At 42.9% G+C, this 16,843-nt stretch overlaps 1 protein-coding gene across 3 annotated transcripts in view; it reads right to left on the bottom strand.

Annotated features, from left to right (window-relative positions):
• Positions 1-16,843, bottom strand: part of RSRC1 (arginine and serine rich coiled-coil 1) — a 305,589-nt gene that overhangs the window by 127,101 nt on the left and 161,645 nt on the right. For all 3 annotated transcript variants that reach the window (XM_019532657.1, XM_019532655.1, XM_019532656.1), the window contains one exon: positions 16,515-16,566. In XM_019532657.1, the coding sequence (XP_019388202.1) occupies positions 16,515-16,566 (52 nt within the window). The remainder of the gene's footprint in view (positions 1-16,514; positions 16,567-16,843) is intronic.

Genomic DNA, 16,843 nt, shown 5'->3' with positions numbered 1-16,843 from the left:
ACATAACATTCAGGAAATGCATAAAGGTATAGATATAGAGGGGATAGGAAGGGATATTGCACTGGGCCACTATTTATTCAAAGGCCACTGAATACCTCTACCACAGGGCTTGTTTCCTCATGGCAGAACGTAACTCTGATGCATTCTGGTAAGAATGAAAAAATCTCACCTATTCCCCTGGAGATGCATCTCATGGACCTGGACATAAACACATTTACATCAATAAACCTGGCATTTACAGTGGTGTGAATCATGACAGAACTTGACACTAGTTTCACTTATTCAAATCTGGTATACAATTATTGCTGGGAAAAAAAGCAGGGCTTAAATTACACCAGTGTATGTTTTGCGTGTACACTTATTCCAGGAAAACTGTTTGCTCAAATCAAACTGGATACTGTCCATTAAGTGATAAATAGCTACTTGTTGCTTGCAGCTACACCAAAGTAGCTGCAAGTCTGTCTGCTCCAGATCCTAGTGTAATCTACACTGATGTACCAGGCTGAAGCTACTACATTGGTGTAAGCTAGTTACTAGTATGATCCCTGTAAAATTCCACAAAGTTTAAAGCCGACAATTCATGGTGGAATTTCTGAGAAAAGGCAGTATCCTGGCCTTCCCGAGGGTGATTCCTCCTTATAGCTGCTGCTCCTGATGGGGGTGTTTCATAACCGTACCTGTTTGTCCCCAGAGACGTGAGTCAAGATTTGCGCATGTGTACCTCTTTCATAAACTGCACCTGCCCTTTTCATGTTCTTGCTAACAAAGCTCTGAAGTTGCCATCCAGAAAAACCATTTTTGCTTATTTGGTTGTCTTCTGAATCACCATGTGTTTCTTCACAAAACTGAGAATGTTTCCTAATATTAAAAAAGTACAAATTACAGTAGGCACTTGTCAAAAACAAACGGTTGAAAATTATAATATAATAAAAGCCTTACCGCTTCCATCTTTCTGTCCGAAATGCTCCAGGTAAACTGCGCGTGCATGGCCTGGAGCCTTAGGACAAACAGATGGACAGGCAGAGGCGGAGCTGGGGGCTGAAGCGGCCAAGGCCAGGCTGTGTTTCCTGCTGTGAGGTGCAGGGACTGGCCATGTGGGGGGTGTGGCTTGTGATTGTGGGGGGCATGGTGCACAGACATGCGGGGGGGCATGGTGTGCCACCACAGGGTGCCATGAGAGGAATGGGCGGGGTGGGGTGCAGGCAGTGCCTGCCGAACACAGCACCCGGCTGCAAGGTGCCATACCTTGCAGCCACGCCCTCCCCGCACCGGGAGCACCAAAACACAGGAGGCGCATAGGCACATGGCCGCAGGGTGCCACATGGGGAGTGAGTGTGTGAGGCATGTCCCAACTTGCAGCTGTGTGCTGCAGCCAACAGGCACTGCCTGCGTTCCCCTGTATGCTCTCCCCAGGGCTGCCTGCAGCCGGGCACCCAACCCCCCACCATGTCCCCTCCACGGCCTGCAGCCAACGGGTGCTTCCCACATGGAGAGCCCATAGTGTGCAGCTGCAGGGTGCCATACAGGGAGCAGACTTGGGGGGCATGTCCCGCCCCACATGCTACAGGCAGTGGGTGCTGTCCACATCTTGTATTCCCCTTCCTTGCACAGCACCCCACGGCAATGCACCCTGCTGCTGGAAGCTGTTATGTGCTCCCAGCATAGAGGGGGAGCATGGTAACAGGCTGCTGCGAGGGAACCGGACAGCGGGGGCATAGGCAGCTCCCGCCAGCTGCAGCACATGGCCAGAGGGCAGGATGTGCCCCACCTGCCTGCTGTCTGCACAGCACCCTGCGGCGATGCCCCCCTCACTCTCTGCCCAAGGAGCACCTGCCCAGGCACATGGCCACAGGTTACTGTACAGGAAGCCGGTGTGGGGAGCGCATCCTGTGCAGGGATGGGCATGGCACGTGGCCACAGGGTTTCCACAAGGGCAGTGTGCAGGGGGACGTGGGCAGCACCCGTTGAACGCAGCATGCAGCCATAGGGCACGGTGATACAGGTCCCCCATGCACACTCCCTGTGTGGCACCCAGCAACCACACACCACACCCTTCCCCCCAACACACACCAAGAGCACCCACTGGCTGTGGGCAGTGGGGCACGCAGGGGTGTGTGCGTGTGCGTGCATGTACGTGTTGCATGTATCTGGATGCAGAGCGGCGGCAGCACAGGGCGGTGGGTGGTGGCGCTCTGTCCCCACCACCCGCCTGTCATTCTTGATGGGCACTTTGCTAGTACTACATATAAAATATCTTAAAGCTCTTAGTCACATTAGCATATGGACATACTTAATACTGCTGATGACTACTCTCCTTTTCAGTATGTTTCAATAAGTCTCTAATAATAGGATTAGATTCCTGCAAATACTTTACATTTTCTCTAAAATACCTTATATATGCTTTAATAGTTTTTGTAGTTGAACCTGTGTGTGTGTCTACACACCCAATTTACAGAACCTTCTAAAACTGTTTGCATGGCTAAAATTGCCACATAGGGTTAAAAGTGGGCACGGTTTAATGATTCCCTATATAGAGCAACATAAAGTAAGAAAGCTACTATAAAAATAAAAAGTATTTGTATTTAAAACCTGTCATTTTTAAGTAAGAACAAATAAAAGGAAAGGTTTAGTTTTTTCGTATTTGTTGCCACCTGCCATACTTATATCATTGTATATCCATAGAAAGAGTGAAATAAAAGACCACCCTATTTAACTAAACAGTTTTTATTAAAGAAAAAGAAAAGCAAGAATCTATAAAGTAACGAGTGATCCTATTAGTTCCACCAGACTAAAATCATACAGTCTACGTATGTGGTCCTTTCAGCCACATCTGTCATGAACCACTTTGGTATGAGACTGCAGAATATTTGACCATTTATTTATTAGGTAAGACTAAAGCAAATAAGGATCTGTTCTCCCTAAAACAAAGGAAAACAGCTGAAAAATATCATATGGGAAATAGTCTCTGATACTTACATTTTATAGCAAGTGAAAATAGTGTGTTTGTAATTTTTCATTAAATTGTTTTAAGGAATAAAAATATTTATAATAAAGGATCTGTGGTACAAATCAGAAAGGCAACCTGCCAGTATAATCAGAGGATAATGAGTTAAATATCCAAAAATCCAGAAATACTGTCAAAGAGCTCTGATAAATGTAAAATGATTTCTATTCATCAGCTTTTACCACATATGCTAATGCCATATTAGCAGCTCAATTCTGAAGTCTCATTTAAACTCCGTCAACAATTCTATCTATAAAAATACTGTATTTTTCCATGTTTTTAGTAAGGAAAATGAAAGGCAGATTCCAAAAATAGATCAGTCACTCATTCCAACTCTAGACCTTTGAAATCAAGATCAATCACCTTTTGTAATCATCTTTATACGGAGAATAAGAGAATTCTATTTATTCCTATAGAAAATTTTCCAGATCTACTTTTCGGCTGAATGGTAAGATTAATAGTTCAGAACGTCCATATGCTATTTTGCATTAGTGCATTTACAGTAAAAGCACCAAACCATACTTCCAAGTTTATAAGAAAAGAGGAATGCTTCATGAACATTTTAATGGCAGAAACTATTACACGTTGAAGTTTTGTTTTCTTTGTAAATTTGTTTTTTGTGAGGAAAACAGGATTCTAATTTCTTAAAACTTTTCCCCTGAAAACTAGTGAGAAGAAACAATGCATATCTAATATACAAACAAGCTCAAAACCTATAGTTGTCTCTCTCTTTCTATAATGAAGTCTGGGAAAGAAATCACAGACACCCAAGTGGTTTGGCAACTGTAAGTGACAGAAGCTCAACTAAATCCTCTGTTTACACTGGGGATTAGCTGAGTAGATTGTGAGTAGCAAACTGAGCTGTCCATGGTCAAGGGAACCTGCTCCCTGTCAGCCCGTGGGGCAGAGGGACAAAGCATGGTCCTGGTAGGAAGTGACCCATAAACGTATTCCTACGAAGGATTTATACAAAGCCAGTCTGCCTCATAGAAACTCCATATGACCATTAACTGGCCTGCAAGGCCTGCCAGGAGGCCTAATTACAGGTCTAAAGAGCCCAATAACAAAAGCTGAAGAGCTTTAGCCTAGGGATGATCTGCTTTATACTGACTTGAGAGAGTCCATATAGGAGTGACAAAAAGAAAGAGGTTTAGCTTTAAAATTCTCCCAAGAGACGCAGCATTGTAACCAAGTCTGGAAAGCCCACATGCAACATACTTCAGATAGGCTTAAACATACCACCCTCTCAAAATTAACATTCAACTACTGCCTGCTTAACATCTGCTCAGACATGGCAAGTTGCTGTGATATTGTTCGACTTAGCTAAAAGGTTTTTCTATCTAAATATTAAGAGAGATACGTAAAGTCACTTGCATCTAAATTTATAGCTGGACCAATAATATCCGCTGAATGACAGTTTTTATAAATGAAAATTTGATTTCTTTAAATAATTAACATAGAAGATTTAAGCAGTGTGAACTCTTGCCCAGTTTACACAGAACCAAGATTCAGGCTTACTTGTATTGACAGAGAATTAGACTGACTTAATATGAAGTTTATGCCAAATCAACAAACATTAAGCATACAAAGACAAGGCATATTGCAGATCATATCTTACCAAAAAGGTTGAAAAATAAATTTTAGGTATTAGTCATCCTAAATCCTGAGTTATGGTAAAATGTACATAATTATGCAAGCTAGCCAGATATTCCACATTTCAAATATCAGCAAAACAATAATATATTTAAAAATATTTTTTCAGCTAATTTGAAACTTGTGTCAAAAGTTCTGACTGAAATAACTAAACTGAATGCCAAACTTAGGTACTAAAACTGGATTTTAAGGGAATTGAACACCTCCAATTCCCATTGACACTGTACTGGTCAACTGGGCATCTCAAGGCTTAGCACTTCTGAAAAATCAAGCCACGTTTTTTGAGGGACAGGGTGGAAGGAATGTAATGCTTTACCTTATATGTACATCAAAGGTTGTATGAAATTAGTAACAATTATGATTTGTAACTTAGATTTTAAACACTGAAATTTCTAAATATCAAGTTTTATTCAACACATCAGCTGCTTTCTTCTTATTCCCTCCATTTATTAATATGCTGCTGTCAACCAAAATACTAATATGTCAATGAAACGTTAAACAAAACCCTCAAACAGTGAAAACAAAAACTCCTGAACACAAATATTTTACCAGTAACAAGGAAGAGGGTAATATAATAGTTTTAAGCATACATGAAGGGGTCTTTCTTGCACAGAATGTTCTTTTTGAAGTCTCCTTCATTGTAAAAAATAGTTCTAAGGATTCTTGTCTGTAATTTACACAACTGGGTCTAGTAATAGGCATGAATTTAGGATTAAGTCTATTTTAGCAACCTAACTCAGGTTCTTTTCTTGTTCCCGTGTATGGCTTGAATAAATACAGCAAAGAAACCATAAAGGAGCCACAATCAACACAAACTGTAGCAATAAAGGCTATAAAACAGTTTTCATTACAATTCTCTTTTCTGACACTCATCAGCTTTCCAAAAACATTTGGCTTTGGGGCTGAAATGTACTATGATGGATCTCTGCCCAAAGCTAGGATTTTTTATTTAAGTCTGGGCAAAATCTCTTCCGACATTTTAAAATTTAAGAATTTGAAAAACATCCTTGCATGTTTCCCCTTGAAAAAAAATTCTATTAGCATTTTTCTGAATAAAGCTTCACCATTCCCTCCCCTCCCCGCCCCAAACTTGTTATGGAGACAGTCTTCATTTACACCATTTGCGTTTCACAGGTCTGGATACATAGGTGGAAGTAAATTTTAAACTTGAGTTACACACAATTAAAATTAATACTGAATATTCTCAGTTGTCATAAAATGAAAATAGATCCCATTATGAATGTACTCATTTTCCCAGTTTGATCTACATGCCAAACAACGGTTACTATGACAGTTTGCCTAAGGTAACTATAACTGCTTAACTATGTGCAACATAGAACAATATTTTTAAAAAGACATTTACTCTATAGTGCACAGTATCTAACAACTTTAGAAAATTTGTAGTTTCCTTCCACTGATAATTTAAAGTTTTTATTAAAATTATAGATATGCACATACCTTAAAATAATCTGGGAAAATTAGCCTGGGTTTGTCCTCCTTGTAGAAAAACTTACCTAGAGACAGCTGAACAGACATTCAAATGCTGAGTTCCTGAAGAGGACAAAGTTTGCAGTGCTGATGCTCTGCAGGTAAAAGGCCCTTGTGCATATAGCTCAGCATGCTCTATAAACTCCCTCGCTCTGCCTGGAGACAAATAGCAGCAGTTACACAGGGCAGCCCTGAATGGCTGACCCAGACTGCTCAGAGTCAGCCTGTGTCTCCCTGCAGTACGTGGAATTGTTAAGCCAGTGTTTTCTGCTCCCTGTTCAGCTGGAGCACCAGAGTCCAGCTAGTGACAGTGTTCCAAGAGAAGGGCTGAGGGAGCAAAGCATCCTGGGATGCTGGCTGGAGGACTCTGCTGTGGCTTCTCTCAAAAGAGATGGTGTACAGACATGCACTCTTCCAGGAGAAACTCCTGAGAGTGATTTAACCCTGGCTGTCCCTTGGTTATTTTTGCTCTTGGGAAAAAAAAAAGCCTTGAATATTCATGGTTTCTACTGGGAGAGCAGTGACTTTCCTAGGAGAAAATGAACGTCCATATGTGGGCTAGAAGTTTACCTTTATACATTAAAAAGATACAGCCATCATAACATAAGCACATGTTTCTATTCTATTAAGCTCTATCAAACAGCAACAGTAAATAGAAAAAAAAGGGAAAAAACACTTCACCACCACCCTACTGTTCTTCAATAGAAAAGTAGGCTGTGTTAGAAAATAACCTTAAGACCTATGTTAATGAAAACTACAACCAGGATGGATGGGCAAGTAGTTCAGTACTGTGTCTGATGGTTACAAAATCATTGTTATTTTTAACATATTATCCTAAATTCTTAGGGTCACGCTTTAACACCATTTTTGGTAAAGACAAACTTGATGAAGGATAAAACTGCAGAGTTTAATTAGAACATCTTAAATGCTAACATTATTAATAGGGCTGTGCAAAGCTTCAGGTGTTGATTTGATTTGGAGGAGATTTGGCCTGATTTGGTGGCCAAATCTCTAAATCCAAATTGAATTAGGAGACCAATAAAAAGGCCCGAATTGATTTGTAGCTCTCCAGATTGATTCAGAAAAGATTTGGAGAGCTTCAGATATTCATGCAGTTCGCGCTCACCACCACAGGAAGCTGGACCCAGACTCCATGATAGTAAGTAGGGGGACCATGGTAAGGGGATCATGGGGGGACCCTGCCAGGCTCCAGCCCCTGCCTGCTGCCCCAGCCCCCTGAGCGCCCTCTTCCTGTTCTCCCAGGACCCCCCCCAGCTGCCCCGCCCAAACCCAGCTCCTGTCTCTTTAAAAAAGCCCCCACTCACTGGCTTCTACATGCAGGGGGGCGATTTGCCCCCCACACTGCCTGGGGGGCTCTACCACGAGCCCCCCCAACTTTCACGCTGTCTACCAGCCCCACTCCCATGGCTTCCCTATCTGCCTCAGCTCCCAGCTCTTTAAAAAAAAAAGCCTGCACCCACTGGCTGCTGCAGCAGCCTTGAGGCTTCTGGGGGCTCATGGCAGGTCCCTCCACACAGCGGGGGGCAGCAAGGGACAGCAGGGATCTTTCCCCCTGGCATGCTGCAATATACTGCAGACAAATTTACAAGATAATCCAAGTATTCACCAATTTAGAATACTTATTTAGTGTATAAAGAAGACCAACAGCAGAAACAACAATGTTGCTCATCATTACACATAAGTTTTAATGCTATATTTAAATACTGGCTAAAAAGACTCAACATTATCTTAAAACAACTATCATTAAATAATTTTGGTTAAATCCATCAATTCCAAAATTCTTGAAAAGATTTTATAAAAAAATCAGTCTATTTGAAAAACAATATCTGTGAAGTTCTTAGTGCACTGCACATAAATATAGCAAATCTAGATGTGATGCGTTAACAGCAAGGAAACACGAATCCCAGTAACACAGCAATTTACAAATACTGTTGAAGCCTGAACTAAAGCCTGGTTCCTAGTTTATTATTCTGAAAAGCTGAAGTAGTGATACTTTCAGCATTGAAAACAGCTTTCATGAAACAGTGTGTCACATCACTAGAATAGGAATATAATACAGTTTTATTGAAAAAGATTGCTTGGTAAAATTCTGACATGGCAGAGCCTCACATAAATAATACAAGGGTAAAAAGAGTTCTCACTGTGCTCTAAACAAAGAAAACTAATAAAAAAATCATTAGCTTCTCTCCTCATCCCTCACATAACAAGTTTGTCAACTTCATTTTTAATTGGCTAACACCAAACCAAACAAGTGGGTGTAGAATTTTAAAGCTGTATAAAATTTGGGTATTTTCCATTTGCAGCATTTAAATAGAAACAGAAAAAGGGATTTGCCAACATTTTACATTTTAAGAAAACAAACAAGCCTCTCTCAAAGTGCAGTCTGCACCTTCAGTTTAAACTTGTGTCCAATCATACATTTTGAAATTAAGAAGTGTCACAGTGTTTAAAATGTCTATGGAAATCCTAAGGACTCAGGTCATGATTATATACAACTCATGGTACCTTTAATACATTTTCCAGGTATTAAATTAAAAAATGAGGTGTGACAGCTGTGAGGAGTATAAACAAATTTTGTTTTTTCAGGCCTATGCTGTCACAATCATTTTATAATTATATCCTTCAAAGACATATTAAAAGATACGGAGAATGATGCATATGTTTGAAACTATGAGATACAAGAGGCTGGCTGCATTTTTGAAAAAGAAACATTGGCTGGAAATATCATAAAGTGTTTCTATTTAAAACAAATTGTTTCCAGTATAAAAATTCTAATGTCTCTTGTAAACTGTATTTTACCTACTTACATACAGATATGAGAGTATGAATTCAAACTGAGGATCTGAAATCACTACACAAACATGTATTCACTGATTAAAATACAGGTAAGAAATTCTAAAAGATTTTACTATACAAAAATAAATAAAACCAATTTTTAAAAGTTTTTATCCAGTGAATAAAAACAAAATATATGGTCTAGGGAACCACAACTATGGCTGGAGATTAATGTTTTATCAAATTACATGAAAAGTAAGGCCAATAAGAAAAACACCTATGCACAATGTGCAATTCATTACGGAGATACTGAAATAAATCACACACAAAACATTTTTTTGAAATAGCCACTGATGCCATTATGTCCAGCCTTAGTACCTATTCCATCACAAATGCTGCTGCTGGTGCTCTGAAAGTGTGAAAAAAATTAAGCTGTGGATGATGAGCACCAGGAACCCAAATTTAGCAGCCACGTCATTAAATAAAGCCTGAAGCCTTCATGCAACTTAAACCAAAACCCAGCTCAACAATATCGAGTTATTAATAACGATAATCTTAGAAATCAATTTAAAAGAAAAAAAAACTTATTTCAGAACTCAGTTCTCATGCTGCAACACTGCACCCAGATCTAAGATTATTTGTACTTACCCAAGGAAGATGGCTTACTTACACATCACATTTAAATATTCACTAATTAACATTTTAATCTCTGAAATATGTGATATAATTACCATATTTACCCCTTGTCTGAGAATCATGGAATCACAGAAAATTTGGGTTGGAAGGGACCTCAGGAGTTCATCTACTCTAGCTCCCTGCTCAAAGCAGGACCATCCCCAACTAGATCATCCCAGGCAAGGCTCTGTCTATCTGGGTCTTGAAAACCTCCAAGGATGGAGAATCCACAACCCCCCTGGGTAACATCTTCCAGTGTTTTACTACACTCCTGGTGAGATAATTCTTCCTAATATCTAACCTAAACTTCCCTTGCTGCAACTTGAGCCCATTGCTCCTTATTCTGTCATCTGCCACCACTGAGAACAGTTCAGCTCCATCTTCTTTCAAACCCCACTTTAGGTAGTTGAAGGCTGCTATTAAATCCCCTCTCACTTTTCTCTTTTGTAGGCTACGTAAGCCCAGTTCCCTCAGCCTCTCCTCCTAAGTCATGTGCCCCAGTCCCCTCACCATTTTCACTGCCCTAGACTTGCTTCAATTTGTCCATATCCTTTCTGTAGTTGGGGGGGGAGGGGGGACACAAAACTGAACAGTACTCCAGATGTGGCCTCACCAGTGATGAATAGAAGGGAATAATCACTTCCCTTGACCTGCTGGCAACACACTTACCAATGCAGCCCAGTATGCTGTTAGCCTTCTTTGCAACAAGGGCACACTGCTGGCTCATATTCAGCTTATTGTCCACTGTAACCCCAGGTCCTCTTCTGCGGAGTTGCTGCCCAGATGGTCAGTCCCCAGCCTGTACTGATGTATGGGATGGTTCTGTCCTAAGTGCAGGACTTGGCATTTGTCCTTGTTGAACTGTATGAAATTTCTTTTGGCCCAATCTTCCAATTTGTTGAGATCACTCTGAATCCTAGCCCTGTCCTCCTGCATATCTACTGCTCCCCCCAGTTTGGTGTCATCTGCAAACTTGCTGAGGGCACATTCCATCCCATCTTCTAAGCTGGTTGATGAAGATACTGAACAAAACTGTCCCCAGGACTGACCCCCCGGGGGAATTCCTCTTGATACTGGCTTCCAACTAGACATCAAACCACTAATTGCTACTCTCTGAGCCCAATACTCCAGCCAGTTTTCTATCCACCTTACAGTTCATACATCTTTAGCTTGTCTGCATGAACACTGTGGGAGACCGTATCAAAAGCCCTGTTAAAAATCAAGGTATACCACATCTACTAGTCTTCCCCGCATCCACAGAGCCAGTCATCTCATCACAGAAAGCAATCCAGTTGGTTAGGCATGACTCACTCATGGTGAATCCACGTGGACTGTTCCTAATCACCTCTTCTCCTTCAACTGCTTAGAAATGGATTGCCTCAGGATCTGCTCCATGATTTTTCCAGGGACTGTCATGAGGTTGACTAGTTTGTAGTTCCCCGGATCCTCCTTTTTGCCTTTCTTAAATATGGTCACTTAAATATGTTTGCCCTTTTCCAATCATCTGGAACCTCTCCCAATTGCCATGAGTTTTCAAAGATGATGGCCAGCAGCTCTGCAATCAGTCCACTCCCTCAGCACTAAAGGTGAACCGATACATCAGTCCAATATCAGATTGGTACCGATATAAAGAAAACTGGCTGCTTCGGATATCATACTGGCCCGATGGGGCTGACAATTTGGCCAAACAATGCCTGTGCTATGTGCAGCCACAACACAGCAGTGAAGCAGTGAGGAAAAGAGCCGGCAGTGTAAAGAGCTGCCTCCAGCTGGTAAGTCTAGTGCAATGAAAGGGGAGGGAAAGGGTGTGGGGGGGAAATCAATGTTCCCCACATTGAGGGAGGGGGCAGGGGCAGCTGGGGGGGATGGAGCCACAGCTTGTGTGGGGGGAGGCGGCTCCTGTAGCTACTTGCACCCTGAAAGGGTACTGGGGGGTGTGCCCCAGGTACTGCACAGGGCGGGATGGGATGGGCTGCAGCTGGGGCTCCACAGGGCTCTTCTCAGCAGGAGCTGGGCTTGGAGCAGGTGCTGGTGGCGCTGGGAGGATGTTGCATCCACCTCAAATTTTGCCATGGCTCTGCTCCCAGGGCCACTGCTGCCAGCTGCCCAGTGCAGCCCTGGCTCTTTCTGGTACATAGGTGGAGGCAGGGCACTGAGCTGGGGTTGCATGAGGGGGCTGGTGGTGCTGGGAGTGCAGCAGCAGCAAAATCTGGGGTGGATAAGGCATCCCCCTGGTTCCACCGGCACCCGCTCTGAGCCCAGTACCCACTGAGAAAAGCCCCATGCAACCCCAGCTGCAGCCCACCCCTGCCCCGCCCTGTGCAGAACCTGGGGCATACATCATGTTAATCAATCTAATTATTGAGGGGTCATTTTAAATTCAAACTCCTCTTGGATTCAGGTAAATATGGTAGAATTAATGTGCAAAGTGTACTCTCTTTGGGAATACTGGAAAGAAATTGCTGAAATCAAAGCACAAGGATATTGTGCCACAAGGACCCTCACTCTTCTGTTAGGGAATTTATTCTATATCATTATTGGCCAAAGCATGGATGATGCATGCCCCCAGTGGCTCGCGGGGTGCAGTGGTGGTGGGAGCGCAGCAGCATCGGCGGAAGCACGGCAGCAATAAGTGGGAGCTCCCACAGACACCATCGGTGCTGTTGGCGAAGGCAGGGAGGGAGTTGGGGTGGCAAGCACTGACCAGGAGTCAGCGACCACCTGCAGATGCTGCCAACACTGTCAGCGGTGCCTTTGTATAGGGTGTGCACCACTACACTCAGCGGGTGCACGTGCACCCACATGCACCCCCTATGTATCGCCCCGGGCTGAAGGAAGGGAGCTCCATAATAATCACATAGTTATTACAAAAATACGGCCAGCATGCAAACCTTGTGCTCTTACTGCTACCCTTAAGACTCCCAAAGTATATACCCAGAATACACATCTTATTAACCCATGATACTTTCTCCCTTATCACATTTTCTAACCTAAGACAGTAAATATAAATTTCATTCAATAAACGCTCTCCCCTCTGGTGCTTGAAAGGCAAGAAGTTTCCATGGAGCTCCTGCCCTCCTTCTCTTTAATAGAAACCATGTGTCCTGCAAAAAGAATAAATGTAGGGGAGACAAATTCACATTTTCCAAATATGAAATGGGGGCAGAAGGAAAACCAGTTAGCAGTTTTTTGGGTCATTAAAACAGCATTGGGACAGAGGTTGTCTGTCCCTTCCCCACTCTTGAACATGAACTTCAGGTGACTCAGAGAATTAACAAGGCAAAATCTCCAGGGAAGCCCATTGGCTTCTGGCCCTCCGGAAGGCAAGGGCAAATCTAAGGGGGAGGTGCAGTTATACCCCAGTTTGATTTCCTGCTCTATTCAAACTTTAAAACCAAACATTTGGAAAGAGCAGCAGCTTCTCTGTCCAGGCAGCACTAATAGAATTGATTGACTTTATGGCTCATTGTAGTCTATCTGTTTCCTTCTAATCTCTCCTCACTCCACAGGTGTTAATGACCCTCACTCCTTTCTAATGGTCTTGATGTTCCATCATTCAAGCTATCCTTTCTTTTGTAATTTTGCCACCTGTTAGCTATTCCTGAGTCTCTGTCTTATTTCACATCCCTGCAAACTATTTTTAGCTCTAGCTAAAAACCTCAACTCGGGTATGGTAATACTAAACTCAGGTGAACATTAGCTCAGGTGGAGAAATGACTGATAGTGAAGTATTGGATGCACTGTCAAAATAATCAAAAAAGCTACATTTTATTTTATAAATCTGAATAAGAGATGTTCAGTTAACTATAATGACTACAGGAGTAATGAAACAATTATATTTTGACTACTGTTTGTCAAGTTTGCTGTGTTTTTTTAAACTCAATATATAATCTAGCACAGGGAGGCCAAACTATGGCATGGGTGACAACAGTAGCACAGACCGCCTCTGTGTAGCACATGGCAGACAGGAGAAGGGATAGTTACTACAGTGGCATATAGGGCAGGGAAAAGAAGGCAGAGCATCAGATTAGGCAGGTTGGCCCCAACTGATAACAGCAAACAAGTACAGATTCCAATAAAGTGAACTGTTTTCACTTAGATATTAAACTAAATAATACAGTGCTAGATCCCTAGCATATTAGGAAAGCTTCTAGAATGTAAGAAGTGCCATACCAGGTCAGACCTATAGTCCATATAGCCTAGTGTACCATTTCTGACAGCTACAGAAGTAGATGCTAGAGGAAGAGCACTGAACAGATGCAGATGCAGGGTGATCTATCCCCTATCCATTACCTTCCCTGATACCTACCACTATTGGTTTAGAGATGTCAGAGGAAACATCTCCAACTGTTCTGTTCAACAGTTATAAACAGCTCTCATCCATGAATTTGTCTAGTCACTCTAGAAGCTAAGCCTGGATTAAATTCTGATGATGCTATCTGACACTACCACTTCCTGTGAATTCCACAAGTAAACTATACGTTGCATAGTTCTAGTTTCTTTTTAACTGGAGAAGAATATATGTGTTGCACCACAACATCTGCACCCCACTTCTGCAAAATCTTAGATCTGCCTATTCCAGGGAGTGCTTGCTCAGGACTGGTAGAGACTTGTCTGGTTTCTGAGGGCATTTATAAATGTGCTCCAGGAGGCAGGGGCTTTTTAATTAGCAAGTTACACTAATTAAAAGCACCCGAGAATCATGTGTATCACTGTCCCCATCCTGAAAAATGGTGGTGGGGATCTTTGAACTAAAGCTCTTTTTCAGCATGGGGAAACTGATACACGTGACACTGGAAGCTATGGGAGCACATTCATTTCTGCACTCCAGCAGACTCAATTAATCAAGTCTGCTCTGACACGATGAATTTAAAGCACACTGGAGCAGCCTTGCTCTATAGGAGCCCTGAGAGTCCCCTGAAGCAGGCTTAGTTTCTAAAGTGAGGGTGAAGCCTGGGCTCCTGCCCACTTTGAGACCGCAGTCTTTTGGTCTCTCACCTTCCCTGGTTCTCTGTGGCCTTAACTCAAGGAGTATCCAGTTCCACACTGGAGAAAGGGACTTTACCTCTTTTTGGGAAGACTCTGTTCCAAGAAGCACAACACAGTTGTTTCTGCAAAGGCATTTGTTGGGGCAAAAGCCACCCAACCACAGTTCTCTGTCCCCTCCTAAGGGGTTAAGCTAGAGGCAGGCAAAATATGGCCCATGCTGAGCTGCCTCTATTGCTGGTGCTCCACACCATGCACATGCAGCCCCCACACTTGTGGAGCTTCCCTCCCATGGTGCACATGTTGGAGCCAGCTGCCTTCCCCACCCCCTGCCACTCCCAGGACTCCACTGAAAGTGGAGGACAGCGCCAGCCCTGTTTCCCCACAGAGTCCTTGCACCTGTGCGGCAGGAAGTGGGGAAGGCAGCTGGCTCCAGCACATGGGGCTTCCCTCTTATGGCATGCAAGTGCAGGGATTGCACATGTGCGGCAGGGAGTGTTGGTGATACAGGTGGCACAGCAGGGGCTGCACTCCTCACCACTATATACAATGCTGGCTGAAGCCACATGCCGCTGGGCACCTGCACTGGGCATGAGTGCGAGTGCCCCCGCCTGCTGCTGCTGCGCCATAGGGGGAGTGTTGGTGGAGTCCCCACACCCCCCCCACAAATGCCACACACCCACACAACCCTCTATATATACACACCACCCAACATACCCCATGACCCCTACACACATAGCCACACCCCCTCATAACCTCCCCTCACGCCCTACCATACACACATACCCCCAACCACATCACCCCAGACGATATACAAGACTAGGAATTTATTTTTGTGTTATTATGTAATCATCTCTATATATGGTACACAAACAAATAATGACAAAAATATTGTTTGTAATAAAATTAAAATGTTACAGTAAGTGTTTGACTTTTAGTGTATGATTTTTTTTCTGGGTCTAAGATGGCAACCTCCCCTCCCAAAAGGAGTACTCCAGGGTGGGGAGGGGCAACAGGAGAGATTTCCAGTCACAAAGGTCAGGGGCAGGACTTCCAGTCCTAAAATGGTGACCACAAGGCAGGGCAACTGTCAAGGAGTGGGTGACCCTTAAAAGCTCACCAAGCCTTGTTAAGTGGCCCACCCCTAGGCTAAGCAGTCCCTCCCATTCTCAATCCAGCACATCCCTGTGCATCCCCAGCCTACACAACCCTGAACCCAGGGTCCCCAAAAACCAAAGATGTTAGAAAATTATGTGCACAGCCCAGTTACACACTTTGTTTTTAAAGATTTGGGGTGCAGTTAGCCCAAGATCAGGGAGATGATCCCCAATATGAAGCTCACCACAGTCACACTACTGGCATCTGCTTCCAGGAGTTTGGGTAAGGACCTCAGGCCAGGAACTGATTCCATCCCAAGCTTGACTGGGTAAGAGACAGCTGTGTCCCAGACACTGGGGCTGCCCCATGCTGGATTCTAACACTCAGCTGAGCATTGGTATCTGTCACAGGACAGCCCCAACCCAATACATGTGTAGCTGTGTAGCACTAGAGCTGACATTAGCTCTCATTAAATCAAAGGAGAAAGGAAGGAAAGGTGACCCGCATAAGTTGCTGGGTAATTCCCAAATGAATTAAGTTACTAATTCTTGTGGCTTGTTTAAGCCACATCCCTGCTGTCTAGATTATATGATATGGCACAGAATAAGAGTACCTTTAAAAAGAACTGAAAATGTAGTTCAGGCCTAAAATTTGTACCTTTAAGAATTCCACACCTTTAAGAATTCTGGACCTTTAAGAATTTCCCCAAACTCACCCACTTATTCCAAATCTACGCATCATCCAATCCAATATTGAAAATGACAGCAATTCAGTAATATTTCCTTGTATGAGGTATGTATGTAGCATTACTTACCAGCTGCTTCAAGAACAAGCTGTAATCTAGCTTTGGCCTGTTCAGCAGGAGACTGAAAGAAAGCATAATATAATCATAAACCTTCTCTACTATTAATGTGCAAATGTTTCAAAAGAGTCATTTTCTGTGTAATTTCATATACAAGCACACTTAATTGAAGACTTTACTCCTATACTTACTTAAGCAGTACTGAACAATCTTCTTCATCCTTATGTCAACCCTCTCCATTATCTTAAAGCTAATTTTAAAGCTCAAGTGACTATAAAGTTAAAAATAGAGTAAATTTTCAGATTTGAATGAACACTGGAAAATGTGAGCTCAGAAAGAGA

Source organism: Crocodylus porosus, unplaced genomic scaffold (genome assembly GCF_001723895.1).
Source record: "Crocodylus porosus isolate Cpor-Errol unplaced genomic scaffold, CroPor_comp1, whole genome shotgun sequence".
Classification (NCBI taxonomy): domain Eukaryota; kingdom Metazoa; phylum Chordata; order Crocodylia; family Crocodylidae; genus Crocodylus; species Crocodylus porosus.
The sequence above is the reverse complement of the archived record's forward strand: the minus strand, read 5'-3'. Positions and strand labels throughout refer to the sequence as shown.